Genomic DNA, 17,534 nt, shown 5'->3' with positions numbered 1-17,534 from the left:
GAATGATATGGACTCCGGGAGGTACGGGTAAGCATTGGGAGAGGGTGGGGACGGGCAGGGACTGGGAGCCTCAAGGAGTTCACCGGCAGCCAGAATCCAGAAAGCCAGACTCCACAATACTGGCTTAAGTGAAGAATTTTTAAACAAAACAAAACGAGCCCTCCAAGTGACTTTCCCCTCCTCCTGTCCCTATCTTTAAGGGCTTCCTATTTCTGAGAAATTGATTTTACAAGCCTAAATCTCTGTTCTATCAGCAGAGGACTAGGAACTCAGACTGAAAATGAATATTAGCTTATAAACCAAGGGCTTGCCATGTGCCAGGAACTGGGCCAAGTGCTCTAGAACATTATCCTATTTAATCCTCACAACAATCCTAGGGAAGTAATAAGCACCACATCCCCAGTTGAAAGAGACTAAGATTAAGTCAGAATGTGAGCAAGAAGGCTGTTTCTAAAGCAAGCTCCCCAGGGAAAGGTTTTTCCTTTAGCCTATCTCAATTCACATTTTTAGAGGCAGCAGACTGATCCTGATCTGGGAGTCAAGGCATAGGTTGGCCATTTTCACAAACGAATAGTGATTTTTATGGTCTGTGCAGCTACAGGGAGAGCTAAGGTGAATGAGGGCTGGTGTGGAAGCCACACCAATAGAAAGCACTCTGGGGCCAAGGGGGAAGAGAATGAACCAAGGAAGCAATCAGTCCACTGTGTGCTATTTTCATGTGGGTTTCCTGGGATGGTACCAACTTCCAAATGGGAGAAAAGATCATGTCTGACTCCCTCAAATCAGCATGGGGACCATCTAGGCTGTGGAGGTAGACAGTAAGACATGGCGAGCTTCCCTCTCTCACTTGCTGCCAGAAAACATTATTTGAAATGACAACTCTCTGCTTTGCAGTAAACTGTTGTTTTCAAAACAATGTCTCCACAGATACAAGCCTTCCTCTTGCAAAGAGGATCATTGGTTAGCTGCTTTTAATGACCTTGACAAACACAAAACCCTTGAAAAATGCTGACTCAAAGTCATGGATTTCACGGGATTTTGTAAAATGAAACAGGAGTGAATAGGCCATGCTGCAGCTCAAGAAATGACATTTAAGCTTTTAGTTCTTATCTGAGTCTTGGACCAGGAAATGGCTTGTGTCCACAGATGGGAGCTGACATTTTTAGATGTTAGATGGGCTTTGTTTACTCCAAGGAAACAAGATTAGTATTTTATATGGCGTATGTCGGATTTTCTTTTCTTTTTAATATGGAAATCCAGACCACGAATCGCTAGGATTTCAACAAAAGAGAAATAATGAAACCGTTTCCATAGAAATGGCTCTGTGAACCTACTGACATCTAATATCTAATACTCCACCACAACAGGCAAGGCAGATAGGACAGGCAGCAGCCTTCTGTTATTTTGTAGGAAATTACCTATTGGTTAATTAATTTCTTTAAAAAAAAAAAAAACAACAGCAACAACAAACCCACAGCTTTAATCTTGCAAGGAAGACTTGACCCCCTGGACTTCCTGGCCACTGCTCATATGGCTCCTTACAAAATGGTAACACCAGAAGTCCCTTGGCTGAGCTCCCCAATGCATACATGTGTGCGAAGTCACTTCAGCCGAGTCCAGCTCTTTGTGACCCTATGGACTGCAGCTCACCAGGCTCTTCTGTCCTTGGTGATTCCCCAGGCAAGAATACTGGAGTGGGTTGCCATTTCTCACTCCAGAGCTCCCCAATACAGCCCTCCAATAACAATCAAACCTCCTCCATTCAGGTTTGTTTTTAATCACGGAGTTGTTTGGGAATATTCCCAATAATGCCAATGAGAGACAGTACAAAAGTAGAAAAACAGAAACTAGGAGAAGATCTGGATTCTAGGCCATGCTGATACTCCCAGCCGTTTATAGCAGGGCAATCATTCAATCTTTCCGGGCCTCCGTGGCTCAGCAGTCAAGTGGGGCTAATAACTCTAAGACTGCACACGTGTGTCTAACATTTGTGACAGCATTTTGTACATTGTGGAGTGCCATACAAGGAGTCGGCATGAATAGAGAGAATGACCAGCACCATTTATTTAGCAATTACTAAGCACTGTGTCCTAGAAGGATTACATACTTAATATCTCATTCTCACAAGAAGGGACATGGAAAGGAAATCAGGGACTAAGAAAGGCAAAGGGGAAAATCTATGATCACGACAAACTGTGATTATTAAGCAAGAACTCAACAAACAATCCAAAAGAGGGAGGGAAACCTTTTTTTTGCGGGGGGAGGAGGGTGGGTAAATCTTTACAACCAATTTTGAAATTTCCAATTTGTGTTGACAACCTTAAGGAGATGTGATTATCTGAAAATCAATTGTGACATAAAATTAGTTAACGAGGATTTATTGAGCGTTTAATGTGCATGACCCAGAAGCAAGTGAACTTGCTACGCTCAGTAAGTTTCTAAGGAAACCAGCCACTGGGTGGATGTGAGTGTGCATGGGCCACCTCCGTAATTCCAGGATGGCGCTTCCTTTCACTGGGATCTTCTGGATCCCAGTCAACAGCCCATATCCAGTTATAGTGCTTGTAAAGGATTTCTGTGGTCATGGAATAAATTTGCAAGCCTAGTACCTGAGGCTGACTGGCTTCTGCCTCCTCCTCAGGCTGATTTAATTTCCTGGATGTAAGGCCAGCGGAGTGTCTGTGCACACATAGCAACTGTTTCCATCAAAACGTCCACTGCCTGCTGCTGCTCCATATCATCAGCCCTCATCTTCAGTCAGATCAGCCTGTTCTGTGTGCTCCCAACACAGCTCGTGCCCTCGGCAGCCATGGCTTTGCCATCTCTCTCGTCCTTCACACACACCTGCATCGTACAGCTCAGATCTTTCCACTGAGGAATCTTCCTCAGTGACTACAGCACCCTCCTTGGCCCCCTCGCAAGGCCACACCAGTCTAGGAGCCTGTGCTAGTATGATTCAAGCTATTTCTCTGGCTTTAAAAAACACAGCGTGCTGATACTCTATTTCTAAAATCGCTCTAAATCTGTCTTTACTGGTTAAACAGCCTCAGCTAGGTTTCATCCAAGGGCCCCCATAGTTGCCGTCTCCCCCATTTGCAATGTTGCATAGCTCCTGTGGAGACACCCATTGCTGTTACTATCTTCTTCTGACCTCTATCCAAACACCAAATCTCCTGTTCACACTATCCAAAGGACCCCTTTCTAGCCCGTCATTTTTTTGCACATCTCCCTATTTATTTTCAATTATTATAATAATTTGGAATTATCTAATCAATTTATTGACCATCAGCCTCTCTCCGCCTTTAGATGTTAACTTAGAGCAAAGTAGGTGCTCAACTACTTTGAGCATCTACTTTTTTTTTTTTTTTTTTTTAAATGAAAGTCCTCCACTGTGTACCCGGCACCTGTCAGATCTCAGCAAGGTCTGCTGCTTCTGAGGATGAGTGCCTGGTACATGGCATCATCCATGCCCCTCACCGCAGTCCCATCAAACAGATGCTCCTGGATACAGATTGCTTATATTGGCTTTCGTTAGGAGCAAATAAGATTACATAGCATGTTTCCCCAAAAGGTGCCTCCCAGATTCTTAACTATATCTCATCTGATCTTCAGGTATCCCCATTCTAGGGGCAAAAGAGAAGCTTCAGACTGGTGCACATTCTTCTTTCTCACCATTTTTGGGGTTGTTTTGGGCAACATCTAAATCGTCAGTAACTTTTCCCAGGCGCAAAATTACACACACACTCAGTTTGAAAGTGTAAACATAAGTCTGATACTGAGAGCTCCTTTGTAGCACTGGCCCCGAGTCACCCTCTCAACCAATCTGTGACCACTCAACTCAGGTAGAATCCCCACAGCCCTGAGAACATAAACCAGAAGGACTCATCTCTCTTATTAGCTGAGTTTCAGGGGCAGCAGGGAACAATTCATTTTTTAAAAACTATATATGTGTATATATATATAGTTTTTAAAGAAATACATAGCCGTTGAAAGCTGAAAAACACAGAGATTCAGAACACAAAAATCACCTATAATCTTACCACCGAAGACAACCAAGTTCACCCTCACAGTAATGTTCAAGTGCCCTTCCTTTACTTGCAGTGCTTATTTTTGGTGTGTAATATCATGCTGGGAAGATAATATTAACTAATATATATAATCATTTGCTGGGACCTGCGTAAAAGCTGACCTTCTGAGATGTTCTCTCATTACCCATTCTGCAAGATTTATCCTTTCCCGCCAGCCCCCATGTTCTTAAGAAAATGAAGTTATTTTAATGTTTCCCCATTAGTCAACTGTCAAACTTTATACCACATCTTTTAAGGCTATTACACAGCTCTGATACATAGTACAAAGTCATTTTTCCTTCTTTTAGCCAACATCATTTTTAAAAGTACTGCCCTAGGTGCATAAAATACATTGCCATACCAATATCCCTTTGATTACATGGAGTGAATAGAGGAAAAAATGTAAGAAAGAGAAAGGGACAAGTAGTCTTTTTTTTTTTACTTTGTCACAAAGTAAGGACAATAATTGCCCACGCTGATTCAAAAATACCCTGGGCTGGAGGGGAGGAGAATCAAGAAAAGGACTCTTCTCCAAGGGACACTACTTTTTTTTTTTTGCCATCTCCAAAGGGTGCAAGGAACTGTCTAAAATGTTGACTTGGGAAACAGTCATCTTACAGATTCTATTTTTTTTTTAAGCAGATTTATCGAGGTGTAATTTATACACATTAGAATTTACCCATTTTTTCATGTGCTGATGAAAGGGTTTGACCATTGTGTATATATAGTTCTGAAACCACTTCAATTGTAGACACTATTTTTAGGAGCTATGTAACCACCTTGGCTGCTCACTTTTTTCCTTTTCTAGCCTGCCCTCAGAATGAACACTTTTGAGATTGGTCCCCAGGTACTAAGAGCAGTTCTGAGAAAGGAAAGGCTGTGAACTTGACTGACCTTACTTAATATACCATGGAGTTCATGGTGTTATTACATCTCAGAGTTAAGCAGGACTCAGAAGTTACCTTGCAGAACTCTCTACCCAAAACAGAAATCTTTTTTATAGCCACTGATTTAATACACTTTAATCATTGGTGACACAGGCTTAGAAATATCTATAAATATGTGGAATGCAGAGTGGTCCTATGTTTCATTTAACAAGTTGGTCCAGCTTTGGCAGGCCCTGCGGGCTCATAAAAGGAAGCCTTCTTCAAGATTAGGGCTGAAGATTTTTCTAGGAATGAGCAAGTTAGAAAATGGCTCCTCTGCAAATTTATGCCACTAACCCTTAAAGAGAGGCTAAATATGAGACTTTAAATATGATGGAAGATCCCCTGGAGAAAGAAATGCAACCCACTCCAATATTCTAGCCTGGAGAATCCCATGGACAAAGGAGCCTGGTGAGTTATAGACCATGAGATCACAAAGAGTTGGACATGACTCAGTGACTAACACACATAACACACAAATATGAGACACTTGAAACCTTCTGAACCAAGACCCTAACCTCACAGATTAAAAAAACAAAACAAAATGAACTGCTTTAGAAAATGCAGCTCTAATCCAGTGTCAGAACCAAGAATTTAAATTTAGTTTTAAGATACCAGTTAGATGTGCTTTTCACTGTTTCTTGAGTATTTCTAACGCCTTGGTACCCAATACATTGGAAGCATTATAAAGGTTCAAATTTCTCACTAAGTTTCACAGCCTTCACACCCTCTATGTGTGGTCACCACAGAGAAACCCTATTAGGAGAATGGGAGGGGAAGTGGGGGGTCAACAAAGTAAAAATAATCTCTCTCTCTCACCTGACCCCCAAATACCCTATGGTGATCACTACCCAACAGTGAGACATTCTAATGGATCAGACCAGAGAAACTGAGCTTGATTTTTCCAGCTTAGTTACATTTTGTACTATTTTTGTAAAGAATGTAAATAGCCAGCAAATTTGACTACAAAGTTTCCTTGATTAGTGAGTGAATAGTATTTGCTAAGCAGATCTCTACATTTTTAATCAAACAGGTTTAATGTTGCATGAAGGGAGAAACAGATAATTGTGTAGATTTCCAAGGAGTTTTTTAGAGGCAATCTCTTTTTAGTAAATGTGGTGTCTCTGGATGGAAAGGTGGAGGGAAAGACAGAGGGGCATGGAAGTAACAGGCCATGATGATGCTTAATGAGCTGTCAGTCATGGCTCTCCAAGGTGTTCCTGGCGTTCGTGAAGACAATGTGAGAACCAGCAGGGGTATATTACAGAGAGCAGTCAGTTCTGAGGCTAGAGGTCTGGATGCAAGTTTCAACTTAGCCAAGAAATCAGAAAGAAGTCCTTTTACTCCTCTGGGCCTCAGTTTCGTTTTCTGTAAAATGAAGACTGAGGTGAATGCTTGCGTGATTCCTTTCTAGTTCTTTTTGCTTGTTGTTCAAGCGATAGTCAAGAGTTTCACTCTTGCCACTCTTATCATTAAATCCCACAGATCTACTACTCTCTCAACCTAGTTAAATTTCAACCCTAATTCCAAAACTAAATGTTCAAGGAAAGCAGATAAATACGAAGAAAAGACCCATGACGAAGAGAACAGCCTCTCCTGAAAGAAGGATTTCAAGCTTCCCATTCTCTCCAGTTCATTTCCTATCCTTCCAGATTACCCTTACTGCACCCAGATTCTAAGAATTCAGGACACTTATTCATTGAACCTGCTGCCTTTTCACTATCGCTCAAACCCTCACGCCCTCATATGCCACCTTGAGGCCGCTGCTGCTAAGGCGCTTCCGTCGTGTCCGACTCTGTGCGACCCCAAAGACGGCAGCCCACCAGGCTCCCCCGTCCCTGGGATTCTCCAGGCAAGAACACTGGAGTGGGTTGCCATTTCCTTTTCCAATGTGTGAAAGTGAAGTCGCTCAGTCGTGTCCGACTCCTAGCGACCCCATGGACTGCAGCCCACCAGGCTCCTCCGTCCACGGGATTTTCCAGGCAAGAGTGCTGGAGTGGGGTGCCATCGCCTTCTCCACATACGCCACCTTACCTGGCTTTTATTCCGTGGTCTAGCATGCGGTCACTCCCTTTAAACAAACAGCAACTCTGCCTCTTTCTCCCTCAATCACACCAGCTGCTAAAATCCCCAACCCTGGTTGAATCCAACTCCCAAACTACCCTTAAGCAGCTAGGAGGGTTGAGTAAACAAATCATCACAAATCCACAGACATTAACTTAAAGTGGGTCTTCAGTGTTGTCCAGCTTTTCTTCTACATTTCCTTAGTCAGCTTTCAGTGACTTTTCTCATACCTTCGCCTCTGTCCTTCAACCTCTAATACTTCTTCGCTCTCTCCATCCTCATTCTTAGCTGGTAACCTTCTAATCTCACTGAAAAGCCAGCAGCAGCCAGAGGAGAACACCTACAGTCTACCATGACCAATCCTTCCAACCTCTGTGTATCTGCACTTCTAAGCTCACAAACTCTGCCTTCTCTTGGACGATGAACTGCTCGTGCTCTGATTTTTTTCTCCGTCTTGGTGAGGCGCCCCTTCACGTCAGCCTGGGCTCCCATCCTTATCTGCTAAAGGACTTGATTCTTGCCATTTTTTTTAAAATTTTCTCTTGCATCACCAATTTTCCTTTCCTCTTTATTGGACCAATCACATCAGCTAAACATCTCCCATCTTCAGAAAAACAACAACAATAAAACTTGTTCCTTGACTGCATGCCCTCTGCAAACCCATTCTTCTGCTTTCCCTTACAGATGACCTGGAAAACTTGTCTGGCCTCTCTGTATCCATTTCTCTTCCTCCAGTTCTTTCCTCTACTCACTCCAAATAGCCTTTCCTCCAGCACTCTGTAAAAACTACATTTGTCTTTGTCACCAGCAGGTCCAGCTCCCAGTCTGTCAAATCCAACAGTCACTTCTCAGTCCTCATCTTACTTGACTTTGGTCTTAGCTTGCTGTGGTTGCTGTAACAAATCACCATAAACGTCATGGCTTGAAACTGCAGAAATTACACACAGTTCTGGAACCTGGAAGTTCAAACTTAGTGCCACTAAGTGGAAATCGGAGCCATGATTTACCCTGGACTTTCCAGGAAAGAATCCATTTCTTGCTGCTTCCAGCTTCTGGTGGCTGCTGGCATTCTTTGACTTGTGGCCACATCAACCTGACGTCTGCCTCTGTGGTCACCATGCCTCCTCCTCCTCTTCTGTGTGTCATCTGCCTCTGCCTCTCTCTTGTAAGGATACTTAACATTGTGGATCCACCAGGATAATCTAGGGTGATGACTTCCTGTCAAGAACCTTAACTTAAGACTCTGTATCCTTATATGGTAATACTTGCAGATTCCAGGATTAGAACTTGATATCTTTCAGGGCTATTATTCAGCAACTATGGGGTCTTCCCTGGTGGTAGAGAATCTGCCTGCCAATGCAGGAGCCACAGGTTCGATCCCTGGGTAGGAAGATCACCTGGAGAAGGAAATGGCAACCCACTCCAGTATTCTTGTCTGGGAAATCCCATGGACAGAGGAGCCTGGCAGGCTGCAGTCCATGGGGTGGCAAAAAGAGTCAGACATGACTTAGCAACTAAACAACGACAACAACAACGACGTTCAGCAACTAAAACCTTCTAGCAACATTTAACACGGTTATATTGCTTCCTTCTTCTTAAACACTTTTTCCATTTGACTTCAGGGAAGTGGCCCTTTCTTGATTGATTCATTCATTCAAAATTGTGGCAAAAGGTACATAACAAAATCTATCACCATATCCGTCTTTAAGTGTGCAGTTTAGTAGTGTTAACCATATTCACACTGTTGTACAACAGATCCCTTGAAGTTTTTAACCTTGCAAAATATGCAACCCTATGCCCATTGAACAACTACTCATTTCCCTCTCCCCTCCACCCCTTGGCAACCACAATTTTACTGTTTCTATGAGTTTGACTACTTTAGATACTCTGTGTAAGTGAAATCATATACTATTTGACTTCTTGTGACTGGATTATTTCATTTAGCATAATGTCCTCAAGGTTCATCTATATTGCAGCATGTGGCAGGATTTCCACCTTTTTAAGGCTAAGTAATATTCCATTTATATACATATACCACTTATGTTTATCTGTTCATCCATGGATGAACACTCGGGTTGCTGCCACCTCTTGGCTAATGTGAACAATGTTATTATGAACACGGAAGTACAGCTATCTCCTCAAAATCCTGCTTTCAATTTTGGAGATATGCCTGGAAGTGGGATTGCTGGATATGTTAATCCCATTTTTGATTTTTGAGGACCCTCCATCCTGTTTTCCAAAGCAGAAGTACTCTTTTATATTTCCACCAACAGTGCAGTGCACAAGGGTTTCAATCTCTCCACCTCCTTGCCAACACTTGTCATTTTCTGTCTTTCTTGATTCTTGTTTTATGTTACTGTCAGTTTCACCTCAGTTTCTCCTCTCGGTTTTATTCATCTTCTCAATTCCTAGGTCTCGGTGTCTTTGTGCATTTTTATGTTTATGCTCAACAGCCACCCCATCCCACCCCTGCCCCCCATTGATCTCATTCAGACCCACAGCTGTAAGTACCACGCTTAAATCTCTCAAATCTGTATCTTAGTTACTAGTCTTGCTACTGATCTGCAGACCCACATATTCAACTACCTACTCAATCTCTCCACATGAATGGACATCTCAGCCTTGATAAGTCTCAAACAAAATTTTTAATTGTCTACCCCCTAGACCTGCTCCTCATGGCAGGCAACGGCAGTTCCATTCCTCTGGTTGCTCAGATTTAAACTATGAGGATACCTTTTTGCTTCTTTGTTAACCACATCTGACCTCCAATTGACCAGCAAATCCTTGAACTGTTCCTTCAAACTATGTCCAGAATCCCAGAATCATTCCCTGCTCTCCTCCCTTCCACTGCTGCCATACTGGCCTAACCACCTTTATTTCTTGCTTGACCATTTCCATATTTTACTGTCTTTCCTGATTTTGCCCTTACTCCTTTCAGTCCACTCTTCATGTAGCAACTAGAGTGTTTGCTAATAAAAGGTATGTCACAAGGAGTAAAAGCTCAGTTCTTTACAGGGTGTATAAGAGCTAAATAACAAGGCCCGTGGGCATCTCTCTGATTTCATCTCTCATCTTTTCACTGCAATACAGCTACAGCATCTCCTTGCTGTTCCCTAAAAATGGTGAGCTTACTCCTGTCTCAGGGCCTTTGTACCTTCCGGCCCCTCTAGAATGCTATTCTTAGAGTTGACCTCCTCACTTTATTCAGGTGTCCGCTCAAACACTAACTTATCAGAGGCCTTCCATGGCCTTCTTGGCTAAAAAGAATCACCTCTCCTTCTTACACCTCTCATCCCTTTTACCCAGTTTTATGTTCTCTCTTGGCGTTTATCACAACCTGATGTATATTATCTTTATTTTTTATGGCTTGTATTTCCTACTAAAATATAAGCTCCCTGAGCACTGGGAATTTGTCTGTTTTGATCACTTGTGAATCACTGGTGCCCACAACAGTGCTTGGCTCATGGCAGGCTTTAAATAACTCTTTGTAAAGTGAATGAATGAAGCACCTATAATACTTTTGTTCAAAGAATCATTTCCCAGAAAGGGGCTTGCTTTTTACCATCACTTATAGATGGGCTTTGAGAGTTTTTGTATTTTAGAACTTAAAAAAAATTTACAGGAACTCAGCTTTAAATCAGGTTTTCTGATGGACAATCTAAATGTTGCCCTTACCTGAGGGTGAGAGGATTTGACACTAACTTCCAGGTGATACTCCTGAGGCTTGTTTCATTTAATTTTAGGATATCAATATGAACAGAATGATAAGTACAACAGTGGAAAGTTACCTTCAAGAACTCATACTGTGTTTTCCACTATTTGGGGAAATACCTCTGAGGCAAACCAGAAACCAATTTGCAGATGAAGAAACAACAGAGAGATCAGATGACCTGACCAAGGTCACAGATGAGGACGACAAGTCAATACTTAAAGTCTCTGAGATCTAGTACTTTCACTAGAAAAACCCAGAAAATACAATCCTATTACTAGGTCTTTCCTGTAAAAATGACTAGTTTCTTCCACAAAGCAGGGCCAAGGATGGAGCTCATGCTGCTGAGGATGGGTCAGGCTCAGGGCTACTGTGTCCTCCATCACCAACGCACAGGCAGGACAGGCCTGAACAAGCATTTTGTGGAATAATAGGACCACAGAGTCCTGTTATTCTGTTATTCAATGCTGACTCTGCTGAAGAGGAATGAGTGTTCAGACCATACTTGTACAGTGTGCTAACCAAACACACCAAAAGAAGTATGTGCAGAAGAGTCAGAAGAGCTGTTCATGCCTGGTTAGAGCATTATTCACTTGGGTGAGGGCAACGTACACTGTCATGCAGTTGAGGCTAAGATAAATGGGCCACTTCACAGACAGGCATGGTGATTAGCTGTCTGTATAGAAACATATTCTCGAATTTCTTGAGATAAATGCTTTCATGGCTGGTGAGTTTAAAATTAGGATGATACATTTATTTCCGGCTGGCGAAAACATAACATCCTAGCAAATAGTTTTCAGAGGCACTGAAAATCTCCTATAAAAACTTTCATTATCTGTCAAACTGGCATCAGAGCAACCTACGTCAATTACTACTGCCAGCCTCATCTTTCAAAACCAGCCTTCCCTCCTCCTTGCGTTTTCCGCCCTACCAAGCATAGAAGGATCAAGGGATGTGGTCTTCTCTCATCCTGAATATTTCCATGACAATCACACCAAAACTGAGTGGAAAAGAGAAGCAGATGTCCTTTTAGTTTCAACATATGGATATTCATTAACCTTACCCACACTCGTTTACTTTGGGTTCTAGCACACAAGGCTTATATTTATGACTAATGCCTGGGCAGGCTTTCTTTATCTTTTGCCTTGGTTGAAGAAGCAAATTCTGTTGGAGTTGCTAGAGAATTCTGCGGTTTATAGACACTCATTTTCAGAAACGCCGTGTGTCTTGAAAGGCTGCTTAGTGAGTGACTGGACTCTTGCCTCTAGCACACCTTTCCACTTCTTCGGCAAATGTCAGATGGGTCGTGCAGATGTGGTGCACCCACCACCGAGGAGCAGACAGGAATGGGACAGAAGTGGTCAATGGCCCCGGTAGAGCATCTATTTAAAATAGCTGGAGAAGAAACAACTAGCCCTGCATCTACCCCAGCACACTTGCTCGGCTATCATTCAGGTGACTCCTCATCAGGTTCAGTTCAGTTCAGTTCAGTCGCTCAGTCGTGTCCGACTCTTTGCAACCCCATGAACTGCAGCACGCCAGGCCTCCCTGTCCATCACCAACTCCCAGACTTCACTCAAACTCACGTCCATCGAGTCAGTGATGCCATCCAGCCATCCCATCCTCTGTTGTCCCCTTCTCCTCCTGCCCCCAATCCCTCCCAGCATCATTAGTTAAATGAACCCAATTCATCTCACAGAAGTCTAATTAATACTCTGACATTACAGAGACACTGAAATTCCTGGGATTTGGTCCAAAAAACCCTAACATCAATAGTCCCACTTGCTTGTGAAGTTCTTTTTATTCTAAGAGTTCTACATATATACAGATGTCAGAACAGAATCTTACATAAAAGTCTGTAAAAATTACTAAAGTTGTGGGCTGGTGAGAACAAAGAGAGCACACGGTTTATATGAATGGTGGTTTGGTTCATACCGTTTACTGTGATGGTGCAAAGGCTGGCAAACTCAAACACCCAATAGGGACTTCAGAGGAGACTTGGTATTTCCATACAGTGTTCTGGTGTTATGACAAAACCTTATGAATTTAATTACACGAGGGGACCTGTTTGTCATTTATGAAGAACACCAAAAAGACATAGTTCCAAAACTTTCAGTCTTCCTTTACCTAACAGATCATTCTTTCTCAACAACTGGGTGGCCTGATTTAATGTAACTGTCTATTACAAAGAAGTCTTGCCAGACTTCTGGCACTATTTTCCTTTGGAATCTCAGTGTAATCGAGAGATTTCGGGTTTGCCTACTTAAGGTGTCAAGCAATACTGGGAGCCAGGGGTAGAACAGAAAACCAGACACAACGCAGTTTCCAAGGAGGTCACACTCTAAAGGTAAAGCTGCTGAGACAGACCCATAAATAGGCAATTTCAACATAGCAGCTTGTGCACTATGAAAGGAGAAAGCCCAGGGTATAACAGAGGCACCTAGGAAGGACAACTAACACATTTCTTTTCCAGAAAGAGAGAAAGAAAAAAAAAAGAGAGTTTATAGTACTCACATGAAATACAGTCATCTGTTAAGAAAGAATTTCTCTCTAAGTAGTGGGTAGTGGTTGCCAGGGGCTAGGGGTGAGGGATACGGGAAGACATCAGTCAAAGGGCATAAACATCCAGCTATAAGACAAATAAGTTCTGGGAATCTAATGTATAGCATGGTGACTATAGTTAACAATACTGAATTACATACTTAAAAATTGCTAAGAGAGCAAATCTTAAACGTTCTTAGAACATACATACACACAAAAAAGGTAATTATGTGAGGCAATAGATATGACTAACTTTATTGTGGTAATTATTTCACAGTTATACATGTATCAAATCATTGCATTGTATGTCTTGAACTTAAACAATGTTACATGCAAATTGCATCTCCATAAATCTAGAAAAAAAGAATCTGGTACATAAAGAGTCCCTCTGGAAAACAAAATAAGTACTAATAAAAACTTGTTTCATAATACCTGTGTTGGGGACATTGTGATTCAATCATGAATAATAAAACACTAAAGTACAAAAAATAATAAGAATAATTTTTCTCTAGCTAATCAATGCAAAGCACTGACAGCATGCTCAGTACACAAGTACATAACTGAACCAAGTCATATATTTAAATGAAATGGTCCAAGTGAAAGTGAGAAAGGCATGGAACTTAATTTAAGTACGTGACAAAAGCTCCTAAGAGAAGCAGAAAAGAAAGATGCCAACAAGTCTTCTCCAGCTTTGGAAATGAATTGATAATTGATCCTCGGCCACATACATGATCAAGACAAACTGAACCAGTGGAACTGCAATTTGAGCCAGTGACACGAAGAATCAGACCCTCCTGACTGGAGTTCTAATATTGTTTACTGTTACTTATCCAATGGCAGCTGGGTCTTAATTGAACCAGAGACCCTGAATGACACAAGAAAATCTGAATAAGAAGACTTTTAATACTATAAAATTGGGAAAAGGGATCAGAGAAGAGTGGTGATTATAATTTAACATGACCTCAGCACCGAATAAGCAACAGACATTTGATCTCAGACAAAATTATTTCCCATATTGCTGAAGTGACTAGTCACTCAGAATAATCTGATCAAATGGAACCACTAATGGTCAGAGGAGACAAAAAATGAGCCCAGCACAGCCCTGGAAGGAGAGAAGACTCTTCTCTTCATTAACAGGCCAAGGAAAGGAATCAGATGAAGTAAGTTTGGCAACTTGACCCAATTCAGAGAGCGTATCTGTCTGCACCAGCTGCCTCTTTCTGATTGGAGAAGACATTGTGAAAGGTGCCTACACAATGAGTTGCTGATCAGACCACGAGTTAAAAGAATGAGCCTGAAAACAGAGAAATAGACATCTGGCACTTATATCCAGGTGTTTTCTCAAATGGATTATTATCTTTTGGTGATTTTAATACCAAGACTATTATAGTGAAAAGTGAAAATGCATGTTGCCAAGTTGTGTCTGACTCTTTTGCGACGTCATGGACTGTAGACCGCCAGGCTCCTCTGTCCATGGGATTTCCCAGGCAAGAATACTGTAGTGGGCAGCATTTCCTTCTCCAGGGGATCCTCCCAACCCAGAGATCGAATCCAGGTCTCCTGTATTGCAGGTGGATTCCTTACTGTCTGAGCCACCAGGGAAGACCTGTTATAATTATTATAACTATCATAAATGTTAGTCTAACTTTTATTGAATTAAAAATCACATCAATAGTTGATGAAGGGTAACAAAAGTAACCATTCAAAAAATCAGAATCTCTAACAGGGATCAGCACTGGAGTCACTGTGCTCCTGTGTCAAAGACCATTTTTGGTCAGCCATATACTGGGACATGAAACTTTGGCCTGCATCTGCCTACTATACCCCCCACCCTCCCACCATTAGTCCAAAGTTCATTCTAGAGTCAGATATAAACCTTCTGTTGTTATCCTAACATAGGAATCTACTGCTGCTGCTCCTAAGTCACTTCAGTCGTGTCCGAATCTGTGCGACCCCATAGACGGCAGCCCACTAGGTTCCCCCATCCCTGGATTCTCCAGGCAAGAATACTGGAGTGGGTTGACATTTCCTTCTCCAATGCATGAAAGTGAAAAGTGAAAGTGAAGTCGCTCAGTCGTGTCCGACTCTTAGCGACCCCATGGACTGCAGCCTACCAGGCTTCTCCGTCCACGGGATTTTGCAGGCAAGAATATTGGAGTGGGTTGCCATTGCCTTCTCCAACATACAAATCTATTTCTGCCTATAATTTCTATGACTTGTTTAGAAGGTAAGAGATGGGGTATTTTTAAAAGTTAAGATCTAAAATCCACTGTTTTGCTTTGCACTTCATGATTTTTCTCTAAATAAACTTAAATGCGGTGAGTGAAGCAGAGTGTTAGAAGCAAACATAATGTCAAACTGAGGATTTCAGAAGATTTGGAAGACAGCAAAACAACCCAGTGTAACTTATCATGGCCAACAGCAGATCTAAGAGCTCACTAAATACGAACAGATCACTTTTTAAAAAATGACATTTTCATTCTCAATGATCTGAGATCTCTGTTCTTCTCAAACCCTCATTTAGCTTCCAAAATAAAAACACAATCCGTCACTTCCTTGGATCCTTTCCCTTTTGGGCTCTACTCTGTCCTCACCTCTCCAAGTATAATTAAGGCTTTTGATAAGAGAATTTGAGCAGCAGGCCCCAAGAAGGGTATGTCCTCTGTACTTTCTCTGCAAAAAGCCATGCCACCTGTTGGAAGTACAGGGAGACATGGAACCCACCCAGGTTTAAAGTCACACTACTACCTTTCAGTTGGATCTTTCGCCCTATATTCACTGGTTGAGTTTCTTACACATTCAGCCTCAGTTTTGTCAACTGTGAAATGGATATATGAAAGTATCTAGTTCTTAGGGTTGCTGTGAGGTTAAAATAAGATGAGTTATGTTTGCATGGTGCTAGTATAGTGCCCCATACACAGTACATGTTTAACAACCTCTGGTTGTTCTTGTGAACACCAGGGAGGAGAGACAGGCTGCACCAGCCTATAGAAGTAGACAAGAGCATTACTTATTTTGAAAGCTAAGTGGGGCTAGTGTTGACCATTTACAGTTTGGGCAGATCCTGGCTGTGAGAAATATTATACTCAGAACTCCATGGTCTGTGTCTTGGGGTTGTCTAATAATTGAAGGTAAGTATCATCTAAGGACTTTTTCCTCTATAGCGACTTGGGCCATGAGGGGCTATTCTGACTTCAAGCTCCCAATGCTGAACCACAGAGCAGAACTTTGTTCTGACATTTACTCATCTCTTTCTTCTTCCTTCTCTCTCCTGATATGTGATCATTTCAAATACTGAAGTCATTCACTGAGGTAACACTATAGACCTGATCTTCTTAGATGGCTTATATTTCAAAATTTCCTCCCCCTACACAGTTCTTCTTCATCTAGTAACTAATACATTAGTAAAATGTATAATGATATGCCACTGATCTCGACTAAAATTATTCATCAGTTCAGTTCAGTTCAGTCGCTCAGTCGTGTCCGACTCTTTGCGACCCCATGAATCGCAGCACTCTAGGCCTCCCTGTCCATCACCAACTCCCAGAGTTCACTCAGACTCACGTCCATCGAGTCAGTGATGCCATCCAGGCATCTCATCCTCGGTCGTCCCCTTCTCCTCCTGCCCCCAATCCCTCTCAGCATCAGGGTCTTTTCCAATGAGTCAACTCTTCTCATGAGGTGGTCAAAGTACTAGAGTTTCAGCTTTAGCATCATTCCCTCCAAAGAAATCCCAGGGTTGATCTCCTTCAGAATGGACTGGTTGGATCTCCTTGCAGTCCAAGGGACTCTCAAGAGTCTTCTCCAACACCACAGTTCAAAAGCATCAATTCTTCGGCGCTCAGCCTTCTTCACAGTCCAACTCTAGGGATGACTAATATTTAAGTAGTACTTCATCATTGACAAGAGGCCTTCCATGTATATTATGTCATTTTGATTTCATAGCTGTTTGGGATGGCAAAGCAGATGCTATCATTCCTATTTTCAGACTAGGAAACTAGGGTTTAAATGAATGAACTGACTTCCTCTAGCTCATGAAACTGTTAAGTGGACCCTACGTTAGGAACTTGGGGCTTCTGGGTTGGTCTGTGAAGTGAATCAGGACAGAAAGCTGGTGTTTAAAGTAATTCAAAATGGATTAAAGATCTAAACATAAGACCAGAAACTATAAAACTCCTAGAGGAAAACATAGGCAAAACACTCTGACATAAATCACAGCAGGATCCT

General features: G+C 42.1%; 1 protein-coding gene across 1 annotated transcript in view; it reads right to left on the bottom strand.

Moving 5' to 3' along the window:
• GNG2 (G protein subunit gamma 2) overlaps positions 1 to 17,534 on the bottom strand; it is a 128,652-nt gene that overhangs the window by 39,203 nt on the left and 71,915 nt on the right. The window contains exon 3 of the mRNA XM_052647362.1: positions 14,815 to 14,913. Within this exon, the coding sequence (XP_052503322.1) occupies positions 14,815 to 14,913 (99 nt within the window). The remainder of the gene's footprint in view (positions 1 to 14,814; positions 14,914 to 17,534) is intronic.

This window comes from Budorcas taxicolor, chromosome 10 (genome assembly GCF_023091745.1).
Source record: "Budorcas taxicolor isolate Tak-1 chromosome 10, Takin1.1, whole genome shotgun sequence".
Taxonomy (NCBI): Eukaryota; Metazoa; Chordata; class Mammalia; order Artiodactyla; family Bovidae; genus Budorcas; species Budorcas taxicolor.
This window is presented reverse-complemented; position numbering and strand designations above follow the sequence as displayed.